Source organism: Alosa sapidissima, chromosome 10, assembly GCF_018492685.1.
Source record: "Alosa sapidissima isolate fAloSap1 chromosome 10, fAloSap1.pri, whole genome shotgun sequence".
In the NCBI taxonomy this organism is placed as follows: Eukaryota; Metazoa; Chordata; class Actinopteri; order Clupeiformes; family Clupeidae; genus Alosa; species Alosa sapidissima.
In genome coordinates, this window is record NC_055966.1 from 7,309,283 (window position 1) to 7,334,836 (window position 25,554).

At 50.5% G+C, this 25,554-nt stretch overlaps 1 protein-coding gene across 1 annotated transcript in view; it reads left to right on the forward strand.

Annotated features, from left to right (window-relative positions):
- LOC121720892 (vacuolar protein sorting-associated protein 13B-like) overlaps positions 1-25,554 on the forward strand; it is a 304,282-nt gene that overhangs the window by 39,322 nt on the left and 239,406 nt on the right. The window contains exons 7-15 of the mRNA XM_042107363.1: positions 1,651-1,931; positions 5,531-5,626; positions 8,886-9,008; positions 9,486-9,623; positions 11,127-11,214; positions 14,805-14,999; positions 18,270-18,439; positions 18,858-19,052; positions 23,534-23,658. Coding sequence (XP_041963297.1) covers positions 1,651-1,931; positions 5,531-5,626; positions 8,886-9,008; positions 9,486-9,623; positions 11,127-11,214; positions 14,805-14,999; positions 18,270-18,439; positions 18,858-19,052; positions 23,534-23,658 — 1,411 coding nt within the window. The remainder of the gene's footprint in view (positions 1-1,650; positions 1,932-5,530; positions 5,627-8,885; positions 9,009-9,485; positions 9,624-11,126; positions 11,215-14,804; positions 15,000-18,269; positions 18,440-18,857; positions 19,053-23,533; positions 23,659-25,554) is intronic.

Genomic DNA, 25,554 nt, shown 5'->3' on the forward strand with positions numbered 1-25,554 from the left:
CCTACTGAGGTGAAAAGCAACTGTCAATTTCACACCTGGATGGGCCCAATAACTCTCCCGTCCCTCAGCATGTTTGTCTTTCCAGTTCACTCAGCTGCAGTGTCACTGCCAGGATTAACACTTGAGAGACACTTCTCTCCTTTGTTTCCTCTTCCCCTCCTACTTCTTGAGAAGTTATTTTTTCAAAGTTGTGTTTTTTTTTAAAATTCTTTTTTTATATACATATAAACAGCCCTGCTAAAATTCAAATATGGGAATTGTCATAGAGCCCACAGAACCCTGGAGCTGAAAGGATTTAATGTGCAGGGGGGGACTGACACCTCAAAGCCTCAGCCAGCAACAGTGAGAGAGAAACGAAAAGAAAAAAAAAAAACACATCCTCACAATCGAGTCTTGAAGTCTCTGGTGCTCCGTCTCCAGAAAGTGTCCGATGTGGTGGAGTGAAAGATTTCATTAAAACATGTGGCGGTTTTTCGCCGCCTAAGCCTGTGGGATTCCTCAGGCCTGACCTCACCGGCCGCCTGTATTGTTTCCCTCGGGCAGACGCGAGGTGCTGTGGAATGGGATTACACATTCTTACGCGCTGACATCAGCTTCCCGTTCTCCCCGCCGCGCCGAGGGGGGGGGGCAGACAGGATGGGCCGGGGGTCAGAGGTCACGGCGAGCACATGACTGAGCCTATGGACGTGCCCACACCCCCCGCCCCCCTTAGCCCCCCCCACACGGTTCCTCCCTGATTCCCTTCATCATATCCTGGGCAATGACAGCGCAGCTGCGGCCGCACTCTACATGTCCACGGTGCTGTGACCCGATCACTGGTCACTTGCATGTCACAGCCGGCGTTCCTGGCTGGTCAGAGGAAACTGCCGATGACCAATGACCATGCTCCCCTTTGCCCGCTCTTTCCCACTACCACCCCCCCCCCCCCCCCAGCAACCGTCCAACACACACATATGCACAATGGCAACTTCCTGTCTCATCATGGCCTCTGGACACCTGCATGTCTGTCAGCAGAACGCTACTGTGCTGTCTCTGCGCCGTGCTGCGAGGAAAGATTTTTTTTTTTATTGTTTTTGCTGACAGCGGAACCCGTCTGTCAAACACGTCACTCAAGCGCCATGGCCGAGTGACAAAATAAAGTTTGTCTTCTGACACTGTGCGAGAACGACACTGCGTTTGAAGCCGCGTTTTTTGTCTATTTTTGCCTGTGACCCTGAATACTTTGGTTAGCGGAGCGCCGACCAGAGGCATTTTCTTTGGAGCGGAGACAGGAATGCGGGCCTGTTTCTCAGCGCTCCAGCGTCGCCAGCGGCATAGCAGTGGTTACGTGCGGTCGGCAGACCTGTAACTCATAGCTATGACAGGTGTGAGAGATGAGAAGGGGACACAAGAGGTGAAGTGCACCGTAATACCCCTCCGCCTCCCACCTTCCTCATCTAGCTCTAATGCCTGTTCTTTTAAACTGTTAGAACCTGTGTTAGAACCTCTCTTAGAACCTTAGAACTGCTATAGGTTGTGGATATTCAGGTATGGTGGCGGACCAGACCAGTAAGTCTAGACGCAGACATTACTGACATGTTTATGTTGTAACTGTGTTATAACTAATGTAATATGCTATGGTTGAAGAACTGCTTTGTTGTGTGTGTCCAGGTATGGAAGTGGACCTTGACCCCAAGGCCATGGCGGGCCAGTACCCAAGCCCAGACCAGTACATGTCCCCGGGGTCAGATGACGACGAGCAGGGCTGGGTGTCGTGGGCCTGGTCGTTTGTGCCGGCCATCGTGAGTGAAGATGAGGAGGATGGGGAGGGGGGCTTCTATGTGGAGGGTGACCAGGGAGACGGCAGTCCCAGCGGCTCTCAGCAACACACGCCCAAAGACCCCATAGTGTCCATCGGCTTCTACTGCACTAAGGCATCAGTCACGTTTAAGGTGAGGCTCTCACACACGCTCTCTCACACACACACACACACACACACACACACACACACGCACACGCACATGCACATGCACATGCACCCATGCACACACAAACAAAGAGAGGCCATTCATGGATGTCCACCAGTACACTGTAGCACACAAACAGACACACACACACGTACAGACACAACAGAGATGACACATGTCCTCAAACATACACTAGCAAAAACATTCACACCCTCCCCACAAACACGCACTTTAATTATACTCATATCTGCACACAGAAACAAAAAACACACACACCCACACACACACATACACTCACACACTGTACAGTAGTGTTCTCTCCCAAAAATGATGCCGGCAGTTGGAGTAGAGAAAACATGTTCAGTCAAATTCTCAGAACAAATTCAATTGTCCCGATCCAGTTGGTTGCATTACAAAGGCACATTCCTCTCACCACTGAGTGTGCCTTGCTTTTCATCCTCCTTTCGCAGCCGGCCTGGTGTATTTTCGTGGGTTTGTGGAGCACAGCTGGACTCCTCTGCTGTAATTAATTTGCTCTGCTCCACTCGGCTTCACTCTGCTCTGCTCTGCTCTGCTCTGGGTTGCCCCAGCACCGGTGTGCTTGGTGAGGCCGTAAAGTTTTCCACATTATGGTGGAAGTGTGGCAGGAGTGCGGTTGGTTTACCTTACCTCCAGGAGCTTACTGCCGACCTGATTACTCTTGACTGAGACACCTCCTCAGAGAGAGAGAGAGAGAGAGAGAGAGAGAGAGAGACAGAGAGAGAGAGAGCCTACGGAAGCCCAGCGGGCCCAGAATTCATAAAGCCGGAGCTTCGCATGCAGAGCCAACCGGTCGCATTAATGTTTTCAACATTACACCCGCTGTGATTGCTATTCAGAAAGCAGATAAGTGCAGTAATCCTGCTCGTTTAGCGTAGAATTTTCTGGAATTTCTCCACCACTCCGTTCACTACCTCCGATCAGGTTTCTGCGTTCCGACTTGTGGAACGCCGGGGGAAAGCGGAACCGGTGCCAAGCAGAGCCCGGTGTTTTTCTAATAACGCTCAAATTGGTCTTGTAGTGTTTGGGTTCTTTTAATCAATTAATTGCTCCTCCTGAGCGGTAATTGCAGACAGCTGAATGGTCTTTCGCCTCTTTTAGCGTGCATGGTTCTGCCGAGCCGTTTCATGCCGGAGGAAGCGTTTTTTTTGTCTGTTTTGTTTTGTTTTCTTCCTCTGACTTTGAAATGGCTTGCCGCTCGAGTGAACCTGCTGTAGAGATCGCAGTGAAACTGGAGAGCTACAGTGAGAGAGAAAGAGAGAGAGAGAGGAAGGAGAGAGAGAGAAAGGAGAGAGAGAGAGAGAAAGGAGAGAGAGAGAGAGAAAGGAGAGAGAGAGAGAGAGGGGTTCAGAAAACGGCAAACTTTACCATACCTTGTCTGAGATCGATGAAAGCTTTTGATCCATGGGTGGATTGCCATCTGGCATGATGGCGAACGCAGACCCTTAACGTTTGATCGAAAAGACAAACAGTCGAGAGTTTCTTTTTTTTTTTCAAGTCAATCATCACTTTCTGACAGACCACCCTCTCAGCCCATCAGCTCCAAACCCTGGTGGTCATGCCTGAGGCTCCACTGACCAGGCCATCCAGACCCACACAAAGCGGCCTCATCCTTTGGTCGCCCTGCTCCCAGCTTCTCCTTTTTCCTTTGGTCAATGTCACCGCAATGTAGCTTCAGCGCTGCCAGTGAAAAACACATATTTGGAATAACGCTGGTAGGAGGTCCTGCTAATAGTGGGGAATTGGATGAGTATTGTTTTAGCAGGTTTGGAAAGTTCTGGTGGAAAAGGGAAGAGGGGTAGCAGCAGCAGCGGCGGCGGCCGCAGTAGCTGTAGGCTGGGGTTACAGTGAGAGACTGTGCAACTGGCCTCCGGTGTTGTTTTAGGAGCAGGTACAACCGTCCAAGTGTCTGGAGCCAGCAGCGGCCATTTTGGCTCTGGAGAACACATCAGCCGAGCCGGGGGTTTCTCTGCGGCCCAGAGGCTTCAAAGGGCCACGCTAACACCGAGGCTCTCTCGGCGGCCCTCTCGGGGGCTTCTGGGAAAGTGTTTGTGGCATTCCACACATGTGATGGGGTAAGGGGAGCGGGGTGTGAGGGAGAGGGAGAGGGCTCCGGCAGGGGGATAATAAGGCGCAGCTGCTGCTGGTGCACCTGCTTCCTGTGCTAAAGTGGAGGCTAAGTCCTCCAGCCCGCAGACGGCCTTCCCATCACACCTCTGCTCGCTCCCCCAACGCACCGCACAAACACATGGACCGTGCAACACACATATATGCAGAGACACACACACACACAGACAGACACACACACACACACCACACAAACACATAGACCATGCAGCATACACACATACATGTAGATGCAGACACCACATACTTTACTCTTACACACAAGAACACACACATTTTTGTAGAAATACTACACACACACACACACACACACACACACACACACACACACACACGCACACGCACGCACGCACGCACGCTAGCCACAAATGACCTATTCACAGACCATGAAAATACTCAGACCAATACTCAGACATGAGAGGATGCCCAGCACACACATGACATCCCAAACATCACAAGCATCCATCCAGCCATCCACACACACATGTCTGGAGTTGGGGCTGAAAAAAGTGCTTTAAATGTATCACATTATCATTTCGGAAAATCGGCTTCCACCTCAGATTGCATCCTATTCAGATATCCCAGATATGCTTAACTCAGTTTTACTCGGGTAACTCTCCACCTTCCTACACACACACACACACACACACACACACACACACACACACACACACACCGACTGTCTAGTTTGTCTTTCATGCTAGAGTGATACTTAGCTCCCTGGTGCTCTGAATGGGCTGGAGTGGAGACGCATGGCCTCCCGGTCAGTATCAGTGTAGTCCGCTGAAAGGCCACTTGAGTGTCTTTTGAAGCCAATGTGTTTGCTCTCCCTTTAAAGAAGAAAAGCCCAATTCCCACTCAGACAGGAAAAAGCATACCTGTGATGCATGTCTCTCGGGCACAAAGACTCCTCTGGACATTCCTCTGGTCTTTTCTCCGCTATTTCCACCGTGCTGAGCCCAGGTCTGTCCAAAACACTTCCCACTGCTCTTGACCAACAGGGACTTTCCCCTCATAAGTCATATAACGGTAGTCTTGTTCACTGGTTAATCAGTACTATGTTTAATGCAAAGCTGAAATGGCCTCTTGCAGCCAAGTCAAACTGTGGCTCTCTCTATTAAGATGTGGAGGAGTGCTACTGTGGGATGATATTTGCATTGGTACATTAATGCTGTGCTTTCTGTCCAGCATGGCACGTTGCCATAGTTAAATGGTTCTTTCTCTCTACGCAAACGTCAGCTTTAAGACAAAGTTGTGTCTAGTGCCTTGAGCCGTGTGATGGTGCTTGATGTACGAGCCTGTTCGCCTGTCTAAGTTCTGTGTCTGTGTTCTAAGTTCTGTGTCTAAGTTCTAAGTTCTGTGTCTAAGTTCTAAGTTCGCCTGTCCCTGTTCTGTGTCCTGTGTCCCCGCCCCCCTAGCTGACGGAGACGCAGGCGGAGAGCAGCTACTACAGCCCCCAGAAGGTGAAGTCCAGGGAGGTGCTGTGCGTGGAGCAGGAGGGCATCACCGTGGAGGTACTGTAACCATGACGACAACACCACTCATCTCCCTGATGTCCCATTATCAGGCTCACACTCAAAGCTTTGCACTCCAAAACGCTGCAGATCTGTGTTCCATAAGGTTCATGCAAGGCATCAGAGTCCAGTGTTCTCTGCAAGCCGAGGCATTTCACTACTTTCACTTTAAGCATTTCACTGCTAGACAGCACAGCATCATCCGAGAATCGACATGGTCTATCTGACATGTCCATAAATAGTTTTGCACCACATCATTTAAAATAATATGATTTGGTGGAAAATAATAATGTTATATTATTTCTACAAATAATAAAAAATAGCATTTTTGTAAAGCCAGATAGAGCTTGTTAATTCCCAGGTGATGGCAGCACAGTGCTCCAAACAAGATGACCCAACTGTGGTCTTGTCCATCTCACTTCTATGATCCATAAAGAGCACATAAATCAGTTTTTCCTGGAACTCAGCAAAATTCATTTCTCCAGTCAGGATGTCATAATTCAAAGCTCCCAAAAGATATTTTTCAAAGCTCCCTACATGACAATTATGTGTGTCATACAAACCAGTTCCATTTGGAGACTGGCGTATCGTCTCCTCATGTTGGCTAAAGGACTATGGGATAGAACAGAGAGCCTGCACTCTTCCATCCCAGAATGCAATGGGAATATCCCCTTAAAATGTATGGATTATGTATGTACTGTAAATCAACTTTCTATTCCTCTTGAACCGCATGACTAAAGTATGTAAATTGACTTTCCACTGGAGTGTTGGTGCTCTCCAGTTTGCCCCTGTTCAGTATGAATATCCTTGAGGTCAGGTCTGTGGGAAAGTGCAGCGCTTGATGGTCACTGGCTGTGACTAGGAGAGCACACAGGAGAGCAGCGCACCTGGATGAGGGCCTGCGTTACCCATCACGCTTACATTCTTCTCTGGGAAGGAGGAGCAGGGAGGGAGGGTGGGGGGGGGACCTTTTTGTGATCCCCCTGGCAAGCGCTGCGCCTACAGCCGTCCAAGTGTCTGTCCGTGCGCGTCTGTCTCTCCTCGTCTCCTCTCATTCCTTCCTTTATTACGGCTTTATTAGCTCGTGTGGTACTCTCCTCTCCTCTCCTCTCCTCTCGTCTGTCCTCTCCTCTCCTCTCCTCTCCTCTCCTCTCCTCTCCTCTCCTCTCCTCTCCTCTGCTCCTGAGCAGGCCTTCACTCTTCACTCTCATTCCTCTCTCAGCATGGTCATCAGACTGCTCCAGGGGACTAAGACCACTGCCACGGAGAGAGAGAGGGAGAGAGAGACAGAGAGAGGGAGGAGAGAGGGGGGGCAGTAGGAGAGTGCAAAAAGAAATGTGTAGGGACATGTATGAAGATGGAGATTGAACTTGGAGAGATTGAAAGATGGGTGGAGAGAGAGAAACCGGATGGTGGAAGAGAGATGTATTTAGAACAATTGTGGAACTTGTGGGATACAGAAGTCTTAAAAATTAGGCACAGACAAATAGAGAGAGAGAGAGAGAGAGAGAGAGAGAGAGAGAGAGAAGGAGCTGCGAGTGAGTGAGCGTGAGAGTAGATGATCTAAAAGGCGAGTGAGAGTAAGTGTGAGAGAGAGTCCATTCCGATCATTTTCCCCGTCCCTCCTGGGCGCTGAGGTATTTTTATACCTTGTTCTCTTGGATACTGATTACCTGCTCCGCTCCGCTGGGCTCCGTCCTGCTCCGCTCCACCACCACTGCCGCCACTGCTTCCCAAACGCTCCAGCAGATGTGTGCACTCCCCTTCCAGCACATTTCACTTATACGGCCACTGGAATGGGGACCTGGAATTAAACCTGCCTCAAGTGCGAGTGTGTGTCTGTGTGTGTCTGTGGTATGTGTGAGTGTGAGTGTGTACAGTATGTGTCTGAGGGAGCTGATGTCCATTTGTGGTATTTCTTTTGTGGTGTTTTCCCTTGGGCTCTTTTTGGTGTAAATGTGGGAGCCTGTTTGTTGATGCATTTTGTTACTTAGTCCTATTAGTCTAATTTCTGCTGAGTTTGTGTGTGTCTGTGTGTGTCTGTGTGTGTCTGTGTGTGTCTGTGTGTGTGTGAGTGTGTCTGTGTGTGATGGGGAGTCACTGTAAGCTGTGTTTGGCTGTCCAGTGAAGGAGGGGTGGGGGTTTGAGAATGAGGCCTTGTAATTACTGTGTGGTGAAGCTGGAGGTTTTACTGGTCGGGCCTGTTCCCCGTCGAGTTTGGCTCTGTGCAGCTCAACCCCAAAGAGATTGGAGGGGGGGTGTGGTGATGAGGGCGGCGACGGCGATGGTGGTAAACCACACCTTCACCCCCCCCCCCCCCCCCCCCCCCCCCCCCTCCCCCTAACCCCCACCACTCACCGACCGAGAGAGTTTTATTAGTAGACCTTAATGAGATAGTAACCTCACCCCCGCCACAAATGGAGGTAGACGTGCCGTGCTCGGGTAGGTTATTATGCTCTAGGTTTATGATGCATTATATTGAATTTGACATGCTCTTAAAGCTCACACCCAGGATGGCCCGCGCCAGACCCAGAGAGAGGGAGCTGCGCTGCCTCCTGGAGCTCACAGAGGAGCAGTGATGGGGGCATGATGAGTGTGTTCTGGAGGTAGAACAGGGAGCATTGATGGGGGCATGATGAGTGTGTTCTGGAGGTAGAACAGGAAGCATTGATGGGGGCATGATGAGTGTGTTCTGGAGGTAGAACAGGGAGCATTGATGGGGGCATGATGAGTGTGTTCTGGAGGTAGAACAGGGAGCATTGATGGGGGCATGATGAGTGTGTTCTGGAGGTAGAACAGGGAGCATTGATGGGGGCATGATGAGTGTGTTCTGGAGGTAGAACAGGGAGCATTGATGGGGGCATGATGAGTGTGTTCTGGAGGTAGAACATGGAGCAGTGATGGGGGCATGATGAGTGTGTTCTGGAGGTAGAACATGGAGCATTGATGGGGGCATGATGAGTTGTGTTCTGGAGGTAGAACAGGGAGCTGTGATGGGGGCATGATGAGTGTGTTCTGGAGGTAGAACAGGGAGCAGTGATGGGGGCATGATGAGTGTGTTCTGGAGGTAGAACAGGGAGCAGTGATGGGGGCATGATGAGTGTGTTCTTTCATACCCTCCCTCCTCTTGCCCGTAGTACTACACTGTACATCGGTATGCAAGTTATGGATTTATGTTATGTGTCAACAAACTGTCTCATTCACCCTCTTGTTCTCTCTCTCTCTCTCTCTCTGTCATTCCACCCCTCTCTCCATACAGGCGCTGATGAAGGGCGAGCCCTTTTTCGACTGTCAGATTGGCTTTGTGGGCTGTCGGGCCCTGTGCCTGAAGGGCATCATGGGAGTGCGTGACTTTGAGGAGAACATGAACAGGCGTGAAGAGGTAAGAGAGAGAGAGAGATTAGGCCATCGGCCACCGACGCCCCTCTCTCACCTGTCTCCCAGTGCCCTGGACAGGTCAACCTGGCTCAGATTGTTCCACTGCCAGTTAGGGTAGATTCATAGATGTGTAGAGGTTCTCTGCTGACCTTATGACCTGTATTACTAATATATATTATTTATTTATATCTGTTTGTGTAAGTGGTTAGGAAAAGGGGGGAGGGTGAAATAGAAACAACTTAAACATCAGGACATGGTATCAGGGCATGATATTAAGGAACCTTGTATGTCAGTGTCCTCCAAAGGATGCATTCAGTATCATGTGTTTTATTTTAAACTGATCACTGGTAGGCTCTGTAGATCCACCCCTACAGAGCCACTGAAAAGGAAAACATAAAAAGACTTCCCTTTATCTGGGGCAGATGGCGTCCTTGTACAGTAATGCGTGTGTTTGTGTTTGTGTGTGTGTGTGTGTTGACAGGATGCTGTGTTCTTCACCTGTGGGGAGAACCTGAGCTCCAAAGGCATGACCTACCTGACCAACTCCCTCTTTGACTACCGGAGCCCTGAGAACAATGGCGTCCGTGCTGAGTTCATCCTGGATGGGAACCTGCACAAGGTACCTCTCCCTGCACTGGCCCCTACACATCACTGCACACATAATGCTTATGCAAAAGGTCCTAATGGTGAAGGAAGGGGAAACGTGAAAAGTAGCATTCTCAGATGAAGATGATTAGCAGTGTAGCTGTCTAAGAACACTGCGAGAAACCATTACTCATGTAATTAATGTTAGTGACACAATTAACAATAGTTAATAGTTAATAGTGCTCAGTTTTGGCACAAGTCGGTTTATGTTGGGGATGCATCAACTTAGAGACATCTGCATTTGAAAAAGCTAAATTCACTGGCAACTTCCAAACCTCCAAAGTGATCCAGTGAGTTGCAGGGTTTACGGGGTTCATCCATAGTGTGTAAGTAGCGACTTGGGGGTGTGTGTGTGGGGGGGGGGCCTATTCTGTCCCTCTGTCCCAGGTTGCCATATCAGTGTCAGACTTTGAAAAAAATGTGTGTTTTCCTCCGAGCTGTCCGAGCTGAAGGGGCTCGGAGATTAATGCCCCCTCTCCAACCTTATCAGAGGTGTGTCCCACACAGCACCACCTGTTCACACACACTGCGGCCTCTCCACCTGGTTGTCAAACAGAGAGCCCATCCGTCCTCAACCCGCAAACAGCGGCGTCCGCGACCGCCCGGGTGGCCCTGCTTGCTCTCTCCGCTCAGGTGTGATTAGGTGCCAACGCGGCCATTTCAGGATATCCTGGGATGAGCAAAAGTGATGGACGATGCCGGACTGCGTGCATTTTGCAGGGGGGGGGGGGGGCCTGGGGGTTTGTTTGATTGGGCGTTAACAAAGTGGACGTATTTGGCTTCGGTTGTGTTTTATCCCATAAGCATGCCATTGCTTTTTTTGTGCTTTACCGTTCAGAGTTGGAATGACTAACTGTGCCTCAGTGTGTTTTGATCTGAAAACAATCTGGACATTCCTATTTTGACGTTTTTGCACTCTGTCAGAAGTCTGCATGACCGCGTTTAGGGGGGAAATTCCGACCGATAAAGCCATATTGTGACTTCTCCCTAATACAACACTTCTGTTTGGTAGCACGCTCATTTCCACCGGGGGGGGAATACACCTCTCCCATTGATCATTCCTCAAATTGTTAATAAGTGCTTCCACATGTGCAGAGCACACAACAACAACAAAAAAAAGCAACTACCAAACAAAAAAAATAAATTTCTGGTGAGGACGCCACCTCCCCCCGTGGCTATTGAAGTGGTGGGGTCTCGGCGGGTCCAAAGACATGCATTCCTCTCATAAATATCACTCAGTAACCCCTTCCTTTCAGGAGCTCAATGAGCTGATGGTGTAGGTTTAGTCCCACTGCTGGACAGGCAGCAATTGAAGTGGCATTAGTCACTGAAGAGGGCCACAGTTACTGATAACCTCCCGCAATTGAGTCCTGGCTTGGGGGGGGGGAGTGTGTTAGTGTCTGTGTGTTAGTGTCTGTGTGTGTGTGTGTGAGTTTCAGTCTTGTTTACTCTGGCCTCCTCTTGTCTTGTTTGGCAGGAGACCTACACAGAGATAGCGGGCATGCAGAGGTTTGGGGCTTTCTACCTGGATTACCTCTACACAATGGAGAATGGCGGTGACAAAGGTATTGTCCCTTTACGTGACCGCCCCCAACACCCCCACCCCACCACAACGTCCTCTAGGGTGTTTGCTGACTCTCAGTCTGTTTTCTTCTGCTCCTCCTTTCTTTTCCAAGAATCATCTATCTCTCCCACCACCCCCTCTCTTTTCTCTCTCTCTCTCTCTCTCTCTCTCTCTCTCTCTCTCTCTCTCGGTTTCCCTCCCATCTTCCCGCTCTCGCTCAAACGAGCCGTCCGACTTGCGGAGTCAAAAGAGTGTCGTTTCTGTGCGGAGGGCGCAGCCACCCTGGCCCCTGCCCCGTGTGTCCTCTCGCTCACCCCAAACCTACCTGCAGGCCACCTGAGCTGAGCCGCGCTGAGCTGTCACCACTGTTTAGACAGCGCTGACGCCTGTTTGAGGCGCTCGCTTTCTTCTACGTGTTAATACACTTCCCTTCTCACACCCCCCTTTCAATCTCTCCCTTCAGACATCCCTCCCTCTCTCCCTCCCTTGTTCTCTCTTTCTCTCTCTCTCTCTCTCTCTCTTTTCTCTGTCTGTGGGCTGCCTCTGTGTCTTTCTTTCCCTACCTTTACCTGTGGCTGTTGAGAAAGTGAACAAGCCCTCTTGGCTAATTAGGTGTCACTCAATCTTCTTTGGGTCGGGGGCAGGTGAGCGTCAGTTTAAAGTTTAAGTTTGCCTGCTCAAGATGAAGAATCTGGTGTGTGTGTGTGCATGTGAGTGTGTGAGTGTGTGAGTGTGTGAGAGGAGGGTTTTGGGTTTATATCATTTCTTTGTAAAGATCACATGTTTTGCCCCTCCCAGCTCACTAACATATTTGCCGCAGCCTTTGATCTCTGGTTTTTGGTTAGAAGTGCCCCCCACATAGAAACAGACAAGCGTGTCTTTGTGTGCAGAGAAGTGTGGAATCCAGAGAGAGAGAGAGAGAGAGATGTCTCACGTCAACTAATCAAGACTCACCTGTGGTCATGTGACTTCTGCGTCCACCAAGAAGGCGTGAGGGTACACACAGGCGTGTAGTGCACACTTTTTCCCGGGAGGGGGGGGGGGGGATGAGTTAAAATCCCATTTGGGGTTTGAGGTTTTGGCGAGTTCCAATGCATGCCAAACACGGCAATTAAAGCAGCGCCTTGATGAGCTTTCAGGTCACCAGATTGGATCCAGCCGGAGCGCTGGCGTTGCCATGGCGAGTGTGTCTGTGGCCCACATGTCACTGAGGGTCATGCAAACAGACGGTGAGGTGATAATGGATTCCCGCTGCATGGCTTTGCTCTCTCTGATTGTTTCCAAGCCCCTTTGGTTGATTCGACCTAATGCCACAGATATGCGGTGTTGTCACCCCGCGCAAATGAAGCCATTATGGCCCAGCGTTGATTAAGAGGCCATTCATCTCACTTAAGCTAACAAGCTAACGAGGCAGGCACTGGTGTTGGCAGTGACTGATGGCTTTGCCCTTTATCTGGAGGAGATGGTGTCCTGGAGGTCCAAAAAGGACCAACATTAAAAACTAATAAGAATTTTTTATTTTATGTTTAGTAATATTTCATGTGTTACTCATTTAGCCTTATTCTCATTTCTTTAATTAGTTCATTCATTCATTCATTCATTCATTCATCCATTCATTCATCCATCCATCTATCCTGTCTTCCTTCATTCATTCCTTCTCTCTCTCTCTCTCTCTCTCTCTCTCTCTCTCTCTCTCTGCTGAGAGCGCGGTCACCTTTGCCTTCCCACTCATAATCACCTAAATGAAAAGACAACACAGATACGGCGGGCCTCAGCTGTCAAACTCATTTCAGAACAGAGGGATAAGTGTCAGTGGCCTCTTCCAGAAGCTCTAATATTACACCCTGTGATCGGAATGCCTCCCCTCTCTCTCCTTCTCCTCCTCTCTCTCCTTCTCCCCCTCTCTCTCCTCTCCTCCTCTCTCCTCTTCTCCTCTCTCTCCTTCTCCCCCTCTCTCTCCTCTCCTCCTCTCTCTCCTTCTCCTCCTCTCTCTCCTTCTCCCCCTCTCTCTCCTCTCCTCCTCTCTCCTCTTCTCCTCTCTCTCCTTCTCCCCCTCTCTCTCCTTCTCCCCCTCTCTCTCCTTCTCCCCCTCTCTCTCCTCTCCTCCTCTTTCTTTCCCTCCTCTTCCTTCCCCCCTCTCCTCTGACCGTCCTGCGGCGACCCAAGCAGGCGAGTGGCCTCAGCCACCGGAACCAGAGTCTTAAGCCGGGTAAACGTAACCTGAGGCGGGCTAGCTTGGCCCTCTCTGGCTTGGCCCGGGTTGGCCCTGCCCGGCCCGACTGGACTCTGAGCGAGTGAGAAAATGGAAGACACCTCTAATTCTATTAAATCCCGCCTAATTTCCATCCCTCAATCCCCCATCTGCTCTAAGTGCTGCCATATGTTTGATATTAGGCTTAATCCACCCCAGCCAAAATGGGAAAAGGAAGTGACATCGCCTGCTGCAACCCTTTTTATTCTCTTTTTCTCTCTCTCTCTCTCTCTCTCATTTCTCTCATTTCTCTCACTATTTGAACCCGGTGCAGCCGGGAAAGTGGAATTTGCCTCCATGTGTGTGAACTCTGGAAAGTGCTCGGTGTGAGGAGAGCAGACTTAATGAATAGAAACTGAGGTTTGCTCAAGCACTTTGTGCACTCCCCCTCCTCCTCTTCCACACTCCCTCTCTCCCTTTTACCTTCAATTTTTTCTGCTTTATTGCAAAGGATTGTGGGTTTAAGGCTAACCTCTGTTTTGTCTGTGTAGAGTGAAGGGACAGCTGTGTGTGTGTGTGTGTGTGTGTGTGTGTGTGAGAAAGCGAGAGAGAGCAGGATTGAGCAGACATTTGGAATATCCATTTCTCCTCGGGGTAGCGTTGAGCAGCATGAGCGCCGTTCGCTTGCTCGCTCGCTCTCTCGCTCTTTCAGCCGTTCGGCCGTAAAGCCGCTAGACGTCTCTCTGGGCGTCGTTTGCGTGGCGCGGCGGGCGTAAATCAGAGCCCAACCCGCCTGTCTCTCTGCTGCACAGGCGCGCGACCCCCGTTAAAAACCGAGATAAATAATCGCTCCCTCCGCACAGCCCAGCCCCACCACGCCCCGGCCCAGCCCGCCTGGATCCACGCCGAGCCGTCAGGGTCTGGAACCCGGCCCCCCGGGTGTGTCTTGCCACGCTGAATCAGAAAGCAGAACCAGAACTGGAACCAGAACCAGGGCTCCTGCAGGGACGGTGGGTCCCCAGGTGGCCATTGGCGGGACTTGGACATGGAGATGGTGCTGCTGCCCTGCAGCTGCTGACCGCTCCTCGCTCACTCCACCATGCCTCTGCTTGCTCTGCTGCGTGCGTTCTGTTTGAGCTCACGCTCCATTTCACTATGCTCTATTTGTTGATGACTTCATGTTTATTTTCTAGGTGTTGCTTTGGTGTGTGTGTGTGTGTGTTTGTGTTTTCATGCATATGTTTTGGTGTAACTATGCGTATGCAACTTTGATGTTTTTGCTTATGATTCCTAATCAACATCTGGTCATTAGCTAGAGTACATGGGCCCATAAACTTGTACTCATCTGTTTAACAGAGAGTGTTTGTGTGTGTTTTTGTCTCTGTGTGTGTGTGTATCAGTGTGTGTTGGGTCTCAGGACTTCTCGTCAGCGGGTAAAGAGGAACCGTCGCCGCCAGTGCAGGAGTCATCTGTGAAGCGTCTGGTGGTCGGTCCTGTTGACGTGCGTCTCCAAAGCAGTGCCGTGCACCGCATCCTCAAGATGGTGGCCTGCGCCCTGGACCATGAATATGAGCCCTACTGCAGACCCAAGCCAGGTGAGACACACACACACACACACTTACGCACACACACATACACACACACATACACACACACACACACACACACACACGCATACACACGCATACACACACACACATACACACACACACACACACATACGCATACACACACACACACACACATACGCATACGCATACGCACACACACACCCTCACACACATACACACACACACACACACACACACACACACACACACACCCTCACACACACCCTCACACACATATACATACACACACACACACACACATACACACACACACCAACCCTGCCATTGCATTACGTGTGATGTTCTGTTCTTGTTTTTGTTATACCAACTACCTGCCTAGTCAGAAAAGTTTTGGCAGAACAAAATTTTGATTTAAAACATACATTTTGCAATGCCAAAATGACACATTTGAATTAGAATGGAGAAAGAGAGCGTTCAGGAGAGCGTGAGTGAGAAAGAGAAAAAGAAATGGAAAAAGATGGAGAGATAGAGAGGCCACATGCACGCACGCACACACACACACACACACACACACACACACACACACACACACACACCCTTGTACACTGTGGCAGTGATGGACACCGAGAGAGAAAGGGAGAGAGAGAGAGAGACAGTCAAAGAAAAAGAGACAGCAAGTGAGAGGACGAAAAGGCCGACAGCAGAGAGAGAGAGAGACACAAGCGCAAGCTACAGGCCCAAGAACTCTCCAGCAGCCACATCTGTGGGAGCCATTGCTCTGAAAAAAGCAATCCCATTTCACATGAGGCAATGCGCTCCATAAAGCAGAGTTTAAGAGTCTTTTCACACCTTGGTCCACACTGGTGAGTCCTCCCTTCCGTCCTGAAATGAAAAGCAACTCTCGGAGCGGTCTCTCCCCAGGACCCGTGTCCATGCCGGTCCACATGTGTGCCGCGTGCCGCACGCCCGCCAGGGGCAGGCAGCCATGTTTTGGCAAAAAGGCACCGCCACCCCTAACTGCTGTGTCATCACAACACAACCGACCAATTACGAGCTGTCATAAAACCAGCCGACCAATTGTTGGGCTTGGGTAAACAGCGACCTGTTTTTTTTCATGGGGGGGGGGGGGAATTCCGGGAGCTGGTGGCCAGAGCAGGGGCCTCTGCTCCGCTTGGCGCTTTGGCAGCGCTGCGGTTTTTGATTAGCCTCGCCACGGGATGTTTGGAAAGACGCTGCGCCCAATGTGCGTATGGAATTTCGGGGAAGAAATGAGTTTGAATTTTGCGAAACCATAACATCCGTTGCTTTCAATTATTGCGCATCTGCAATAAATAGAGTAATTAGGGCGCATGAAAGGGGGCTCGCTGCGGCAGATTCCTTCCCCTCCTATTGTGCGCGCACGCTTCTCCAGCCAGGACCAAGGAGGCGGCTCGTCTTAGCGGAGGATGCGGGCCCAGACGAGAGACGGAATTTTGTCAGGGGGTCAGGACGAGGCGGGAGAAGCGTGCCCGTTCGTCCTCCCTGCTGTCTGGTAGTCATTTGTTGGACAGCTGCTCTGGTGTTGCTGGGGTGGAGAGGGGGGTCAGCCACCCTGTGCGTCCACCCTGGAGAGAGGGCAAAGGTCAGAGGGATGACAGGATACTTGGTGCCTTTCTCTTTGTTGTTGGTCTGGGTCTCTGTTTTCTCTTTTACTTTCTCTTGCCCTCTTTTCACTCTGCCCTCTCTCTTCCCACTGCCCCCCCTCTTCTCTCTCTCTCTCTCTCTCTCTCTTCTCTCTCTCTCTCTCTTCTCTCTCTCTCTCTCTCTCTCTCCTTTTCTCTTTCAAGCTTTCTTTCTTTCTCTCTCTGTCTCTCTCTCTCTCTCTCCCTGCCTCTCTCCCTCTCTCTCTTCTTCCCTCTCTCTCACCTTCCTCGCCTGCAGCCCAGGAAGATCCGCTCTCCAGAAGAATCCGAGCCACCGAGAGCGGGGCCAAGTTGGCCCGCGCGCTCGAGCTTTTCAATAAGTGCCTGACCTCCTTCTCTAATGCAGGCCACTCCAAGCAGCAAATTACTCACAGTGTGTGTAGCGCTCGCCCGCTCTTTTTTTCATCTCAAACAGACCCCTGCCAAAGAGCAATATGTTGAAAGCCCCTGCGTTACATCTGTGATGAGGCCCAGCTAATTGCAAAGCCATCCTTTTTTGTTTGTTTGTTTGTTTGTTTGTTTATTTGTTTGTTAGTTAGTTTGTTTGGTCTCTGTCTGTCTCCACGGGGCGGTGAGTTCCGTGTGCGTCTGCTGAAGTCCAGAGGGCTGTGAGGGGGTGTGCGTGCTGTTAGCTGTTAGCCTGTTAGCGCGCGTTGGTGGAGAGCGCGGGCTGTGCCAGGCCTAGGCCAGGCCGGCGGGGCTGCTCTCCTCTCTGGCGTGGGTGGCTGCCAGAGTGGTGGGGAGGCGCTGGGATCAGGTTTAAAGCCCACCTCGGAGCGCTGCAACAGCATCCAGCTGAACTGCCCCTGACCCAGCGCACAGCCGCGCACACAGGCCAGCTCTGGCAGCGGCGCCGGGCCCGATCCGGGGCCACGCGCCAGAACCGTGCCAGTTCCGGGGCAGGTCCGGGCCAGAATTGTAAAAGGCGTAGGTTTGTTCCTCACAGCTCAATTTGCATAGCATGGTGCGAACATTACTGAAGTTATGGGTCCAGCACCCAATAGCACACTTGCCAAGTAAATATTTAATAACTTATCTACACTCAGACTCCACTTGGATCAAACATCAGTGTGGAGGAAAGTTCTGGCCCTGATTCTGGTGTTCCGCCCAGATCTGTACTGGTCGGTGAGGTGCTAACATTGCTAACAGGTTAGGGGTCCAATCCCTGGAGGCACATGTGCTGATTAAATACATACCTTACCTTACCTTACCTTACCTTACCTTACCTGTGCTGTAAGTAGCTGTACGTCATGTTGGATGAAAGTGTCTGTTCAAGGAATGACTGTAAATGAAGGTGATTGGGAAGGAGATGGGGATGTGAATGCAAATGGACATCTGAAACAAAGATTCTAGAGCACTAAAATCTTTGATCTGAACATTCTGAACACACAACTGCCATCTGGGGAGCAGACTGGGAGGCTGAGTCTGAGTGTAGTGGGGAGTTAATTGTAATAACTGTCCCATGTGTGTGTTTTGTGTGTGTGTGTGTGTCTGTGTGTGTCTGTGTGTGTCTGTGTGTGTCTGTGTGTGTGTCTGTGTGTGTGTCTGTGTGTGTCTGTGTGTGTGTGTGTGTGTGTGTGTGTGTGTGTGTGTGTGTGTGTGTGTGTGGCAGATGTGGTGGAGGAGAGCCGGGCACCCCCCACCCAGGAGGAGCTGGCGGCCCTGGAGGAGTTCATCCCCACGCGCATCACGTCCGTCACGCTGCTCAGCATCTCCGTCACACTCTGCATGGCCGAGTTCAACCTCCTGCACACCGTCCTGCCCCTCATCATGGGACACAAGGTACTGACCTAAAACAAACACGCACGGACACAGGCACACACACACACACACACACACACACACACACACACACACACACACACACACACACACGTATACATGCATGTACTGTATACACACACACACACACTCATACACACACACACACACACACACACGTGTATACATGCATGTACTGTATACACACACACACACACGTGCGCACACAAACTGATTCCGCTGCCAACAGACTGTCAGACCACCAACTGCAAGCCAAGCATATGCTTAGATACTCCACCACATATGTACATAAACACACACACACACACACAGGCATGTTATGGATACAGTATGGATTAGTTCCATAGACTGTTTGTGTGATAGCCTGTTGAAATGTTAAGCATGTCCTGACCGCAGCACTTTATTTGTTCTTGCCCAGACCCCCCCTCCCCAGGCCAGTGCTCCAGTGTTCCAGGCGGTGAGGCCGCTGCCGGCGGTCAGGCTGCTAGTGGAGCGGCTCAACCTGGAGCATTCGGAGCCCATGTACGCCCCTGAGCTGGTCAGCGCTGTCAGCAGCCTCTCCCAGCCCTCCGACAACCTCCTGCATCACTGCTATGCACACTGCTACCTCAAGGTGAGAGACACACACACACACACACACACACACACACACACACACACACACTTCGCTGACTTGCTGATGACTTGCTTGCTAAACACTGCTGCCTCAAGGTGAGCGAGTGTCACACACACACACACACACACACACACACACACACACACACACACACACACACAGCTAGCCTTCTGATAACCTGATGATTCATTGCTACAGACACCAGACACTGATAAGTCAAGGTGAGACACACACACACACACATACACATACAAAGTCGGTCCTAAGATAACCTGCTAAATCATTGCTATGGACACTGGTTACTCAAGGTGACACACACACACTGATAATCTGCTGTATCAATGCCAATGCACAGTACTACTACCACTACTACTACTACTACTACTACTTCAAGGTGAGCCACCAGCCTCCTTTTACGTTCATAATTTTCTGTAGACTGAATTGAACTCATTTTACCCCTGTTTACTTTTATCCTTGCAATACCCATGACTACTCGACAGCGCACTGGTTGTATTTGCAAATGACAAATCACTGGCCTAGTGGACGCAACACAACACCTCCTGTGGAAGCACCCCAAGGTGTTTCCCACATCTCTGTCTGATGAGGTGAGACAGGACAGACCCAGCAGGTAACGCCACCCACAGCTGGCCCAACGCTGGTCAGAGTGAGTGTGTGTAAAAGTCAGTGATGTTTGAGCTCAACAGCCAATCAGCCTCCAGGCTCCTGAAACAAAGTGTTGATTGGCTGGAATTGTTTATGGCTCTGTCTGAGCTCATTCTTGTTTACAGAGCCAGGACCTGTTTAGGTGATGCACACCAGAGATTATACGCAGAGAGCCTGCACACTGAATGGAAAGCTCACGGACCGTGAGGAGCAATTCCCTCAACTCGGCGTACGAGATGAGAATTGCAGACTGCACCATTTAACGGACAGAGGAGAAAGTGTTGCGTCCACGGTCCTCGGGCCTGTTGACAGACTCTGGTGGCTACGGTCACTTTTCTGAGAAAACAAAACAGTTTGTTTATTATCAGACAGAGACCTCTGTGCTCCGTTTCTGTTGATCTGGGATCGAGGTGAGCACGCCAAAAGAAACATCATTTCTCATTAAAGATCGAGCTGTTTCTCCGAGCCCAAATGCCAGAAATGTGAAATTCAGCACGGATGAGTTTCTCCATTTTTGTTCCTTGCCAAAACAGAAGATTAAACTCTCTTGTTAAAAACATGTATTGACCAACAGGGGTAGGTCATTGCCCTAGAAACAGCTCAGTGAGGGGTCCAGATAGTTGCAAGTGGTGGTCATTGGTCAAGTGTTACCTGAGCAAGGAGGTCGCCTGGGGAAGCTGAATGAGGGGCTTTCCTAAGGTTGGGGATGTTTGCCAGACCAGCCTGACAGCAACTTATCAGCAAGGGTCATCCCTGGGTCAGGGCTTAGCTGCCGAAAAGCCTGGTCACCGTGACGATCGCCAGCAGAGCTGCTATCTGTGGAAAACTACCCCTGCTATCTGCCACCTCCTGTTGTGTGATAACTCTAGAGTTGTAAAGCCCGGTTCATATCCCCATCGTGTTTCAATCAGCTATCTGTGCCGAACAGGACAAGCAGGTGGCAAACTGATACACAGTCACTGTTTAGAGTATCAGTGGTCTTGTCTAGTTGAGCTACTGTCTTGAGTCAGACACAGAACTCACTGGTAGCATTGGTGCAGATTTGAGTAGGCCTGTGTTGTATTGACAGATTATTGTTGAGTGTTAGTGTTAAGTGTTATTGTTCAGTGTTAGTGTGAGGACTCTTTGAGTGGTTTTGAGTGGCTGTCAGATGCGCCGGTTTGGACAGGAATGGGAAGTGAACAGGATGTCCGGATCCATAACGGGTCGGGGCCGGAACAGTGTAGGATCAGTGGCGGGGTCAGCGAGCTGCGGAGCTGGGTCTCCCTGGAGTGACCGGTGGAGGGGCAGGGGGGGGGGGGGGCCTGTGTCTCTGCAGGAGCGTCTCTCTTCCGTCTCTCTCTCCAGCAGAGAGGAGAGGAGAAAGGGCCACAAGAGCAGGAAGAGAGTCTGGCTGTTAACATAAACAAACAGACAACAGACCCCCCTCATCTCCTACAGCTGATGGGGCTGAGGGACATCAATTAGCCTGAAAGGAGGTCGTAACCTTTCCGGCCGCCGTTAGAAATGAAAGGGGCTGCTCCTCAGTTGGCTGGCCTGCCATAGATGGGCTGGAGTGGTGGACTGCCATGACTCTTCCAGGGGCCCTTAAAAGCGTATTTCCCTTAATGGCTTTTGTTTGGTTGGTCTCATTCCATTCAGTAATCTGGTGTGTCGACATTGCACAAACACTAACAATAATGGATGGCTTTCTGACCTTTTTAGCCCTCTTCTTTCAAGCTCATTTCGTACTCTTTTCAAATGGCCTGGTGAAACAGGTTTATTCATTGGGCGCACTCCATTTTCTGTGCTGTTGTGTCTGTGTCGGAACACCATAACAAATTCCCTATTTTCCAGACTGAATTGTCAGGGGAGCGTGGATACGCACAGGCGTATTGCACTGATGGAAAAGTACATTGAGGATGCTGAAAAATAACAAGAATGTCTTCCAGCACTTTTTGGATGCAGTTAAAAACTGCAGATGGTGAATAAAAACTGCACCAATTCGCCGGTGTGCTCTAAATTCACTTTGGGTTTCGACATTGCTCTTCGAGGAATGAGATGCCTTTATCCAGCGTGACTTTCAGCTTTTCATTCACTCTTGCTCAACGTGAGATCATCTATTTTTTTCACTCTTAAAAAGTCGTGTGAAAAAGTGCTTCCTCACCTTTGTTGCATATATATCCATTTGGTCATTGACACTTCTATCCAAAGCAATAATAGGTTTCAGGCCACTGAAAATAAGTGTGGTAATCCATAGCTTCAGGTGTTTCTGCAGAGAAACAGAGAAAGTAATGCAAAACAACATCGTCGTGAAGTTGTTATACTAATTGGTGATCTGTTAGTTAATGTAACGTTCATGTTAACGTTTACTGTTGAGTGGAAGTCTTACTTGGTCAAGTGCAGGCGTGTGTGGAAGGAGGTGCGGTGGTGTGTGGTGCTAGGTGCTGGCTCTGTAGCCCAGGGCTGAGCTACGTGCTACATGCTATGTGGACACTTGGCAGCTGGGGGCACAGTTGTTGTTTTCACAGCTGGGTCGGGTCTTGCTCTAATGCTGCATATTAACGAAGGCTTGTGTCTGCATGTCAGTTATTAAGGGCTGTGTAGGTAAACACACAGGACTGATATTCTCACTCGTGTGTGTGTGTGTGAGACAGGGAGAGAGAGATTGAGATCCTGAGCGAGCGAGTGAATGTGTGTGTATAAGGAGCATGGCTAATTTGGTTATTACTAAAAGGCATGTGGTGAGTTAAAGGGACTGTGTTTAGATTGACTGGCCTTTAGTCCTTAACTGTCGGACGAGCTGGTAGGATTACTTAAGGGCTGTTTTTTTATGGGTACCCAAGAGCTTGGAAAGGCCTCATCTGCCCTGTAAAAATATTTTCATACGTACCTATCTGCGACAGACTTCCCTAATTGAATGAATCAAATAGCCCAAGTGCTGTCAGCCGCTCTCCCCCTCCCCTCCTCTTTATGCATGGCGCGTCGTCATAGATATCTGCGGTTGCGCGGGTAAAAAGCGTAACTGTTGAAATGCGGAGATCTGAAACTCGATGAGGTGTTTTTCAGCTGGCGGCTGGGGTGGTTTATGTGAGGTGAAATGTGTGGGATTCGCAGGCAGACTGTTGGGGATGGCTCGGCGGCCGCCGATGAAAGATCAGAGGAATCGGACGGGGCTCTGGTCTCGCTGGAACTCCCAGCCAAACAATTAGCTCAATTATTTTTTCAAGTGGTTGGTTTAGGCACAGACTGCACTGACGGGCTCTCTTCTTCTTCCTCATGTTCTCTTTTCTCCTTTGTTCCTCTCTGTTCCTCTCTTTTCTCCTCTCTGCTCCTCTCCGTGGCGCTTCTCTCCCTCCTCCTCTCCTCTCCTCTCCTCATCCTTTCCCTTTTTCTGTTCCCTGTGCTCCTCTGCTCTTGTTTAATCTCATCTTTTCCTTCTTCTCCCCCTTTTTGCTCCTTTTTCTTCCGCTCTCCTCTCCTCATCCTTCTTTCCTCTTATCATCTCCTCCTCTCCTCTCCTCTCCTCATCCTACTTTCCTCTTATCATCTCCTCCTCTCCTCTCCTCTCCTCATCCTACGTTCCTCTTATCATCTCCTCCTCTCCTCTCCTCTCCTCATCCTACTTTCCTCTTATCATCTCCTCCTCTCCTCTCCTCTCCTCTCCTCTCCTCTGTTCTGTTCTCCTCTCTTCTGTTCTCCTCTCCTCACCTCTCCTCTCCTCTCCTCACCCCTCTTCTCCTCTCTCCTCTTCTCTCCTCTCTTCACTTCTCCTCTCCTCACCTCTTTTCTCCTCTCTCCTCTCCTCTCTTCACTTCTCCTCTCCTCTCCTCCAGGTGTTTGGTTTCCAGGCAGGCCTGAGCTCCATGGACGCCGAGGGCCACTTCCTCCCTCTGATCCCCATCGTCCCCTCCTTCAGCATGGCGCTGTATGGGAAGCTGCTGCGCCTACCCGCCTACTGGTGAGTTCCCCGCCCCCACCCCACCCCACCCCACCCAACCCCACCCCACACCCACCCCACCCTCCGCTCAACCACACAACATCCGACTCTGTCCCTGCGGCCTGACACTCTGCATCTCAAACATTCATGAAATAAAAAGATACAGTATGGGCGTTCATCACTTACCATTTTCTCCCCAGGACACATTTTTTACAGCGATAACTCATCAGAATAGTGTATATGGTGTCCCATAACTGTCACACATAATGTTCACTGGGGCTAAGTGAGCCAGAAAATTCCATCTAAAAACAGCCATTCAGATATTTTAGCACACGCCGTCACACCCCATGTCTGTCTATTTGTGCAGCTTGTGTCTATAAGTGAGTTCTTGGCCTTATTTGGGCCACAAACATCCGCTCTGGTTCACAGGGTATGTTGGGATATCCCCATGTTTTGCACAAAGTTGCGGTAAGCAGCACATCTGTTCTGGTGTGTGTGTGTGTTTGTGTGTGTGTGTGTGTGTGTGTGTGTGTGTGTGTGTGTGTGTGTGTGTGTGCACGTGTGCACGTGTGCACGTGCACAAGGGGGTCTGGGAAAGGTGTAAGGAAGTATGTCTATGAAACTCTTGTGACGTTGGGAGAGGAGACTTGGTGGTGTTCACCACTGTGGCAGCAGGCCACGTTTGGCTATGGGAGCCGCGCACCATCCCATCAGGGCGAGCTTGTCACCGTCGCAGGAAACGCGCCGTGCCCGCGCCAGCCGCCAAACATGTGTTGGGACGATAATCTCCTAAAAAAAGGGCCACTTTGGGGAGGCCTGCGCAAGCCACACGAGGCGGCGTTTCGGCCGCACTGCGCTCTGCTGGGCTCTGCTGGGCTCTGCTGGCCTCATGCAATAAGAGAGAGGCTTTTTTGCGGGCAGAGCCGTGTGGGTTTCCCCCGGTGTGATGGATGAGAGTGCAGGCACAGCAGCCTCTGGGAAAGAAAAAAAAAGGCAGCAGGGACACGTTTCTGTTTTTTTGACTTTCTGACTTTAAAAGAAGAGAGAATTCCCTCCAGAGCTGGAGATTAAAGTGGTTCTGTCCTACTGTTTGGCCCTCGCTGACCATCTGAGGGCCATCCACTAGGCACACCCTCTTAGGGCTTACCTGTGCCTTTATGGTCTCACACACACACACACACACACACACACACACACAGGCCTGTATTTCAGTATGGATGTCTGTAAAAGTAGTACTTCTAAAACATCTGCTTGGGAATCGATTTCGCTCAATTAGTTTGGATTTAAACATGTCAGATACGCATATGGTTTTGCACACAAGGTACACACACACACATACATACATACACACACACACACACACACACACACACACACACACACACACACACACACACACACACACACACACACAGTCATAACCACAGAGGCTGTGTTGCCTGGGCTCCCCCTCTCTCGTCTCTCTGCCCCTAATAAGAGGCTTGCTGTGTGTGTGTGTGTTTGATAGGAACATTCCTCTCGGCCTGCGCTTGCACGTTTGCGATCCGTACTCCATTCAGATGTCACAACTTATGTTGTTCTTCTCCCCGACAATCAGCACAATCCTCACCTCACAGACGGTCAAGATCAGTGCCCTCACACTGTTATTCTTACAGCAGGGGGGCGGAGGGGGCGGAGGTGTGTGTGTGTGTGTGTGTGTGTGTGTGTGTGTGTGTGTGTGTGTGTGTGTGTTAGTGTGTTAGGTACCGAGGAAAAGCAATAACACAGAGACGGCCTCGTCAAAAAACCTCCCTGACACAAGAATGTGCGCCTTCTCGTCCAGCTTTTGAACGCTAGACTGCACAGCGAGCTGGAGAGACGCGTCGCTCTCCACCAGCCAGAGAGCATCCCCAGTGCCGACGAGCGGCGAACTCGTTC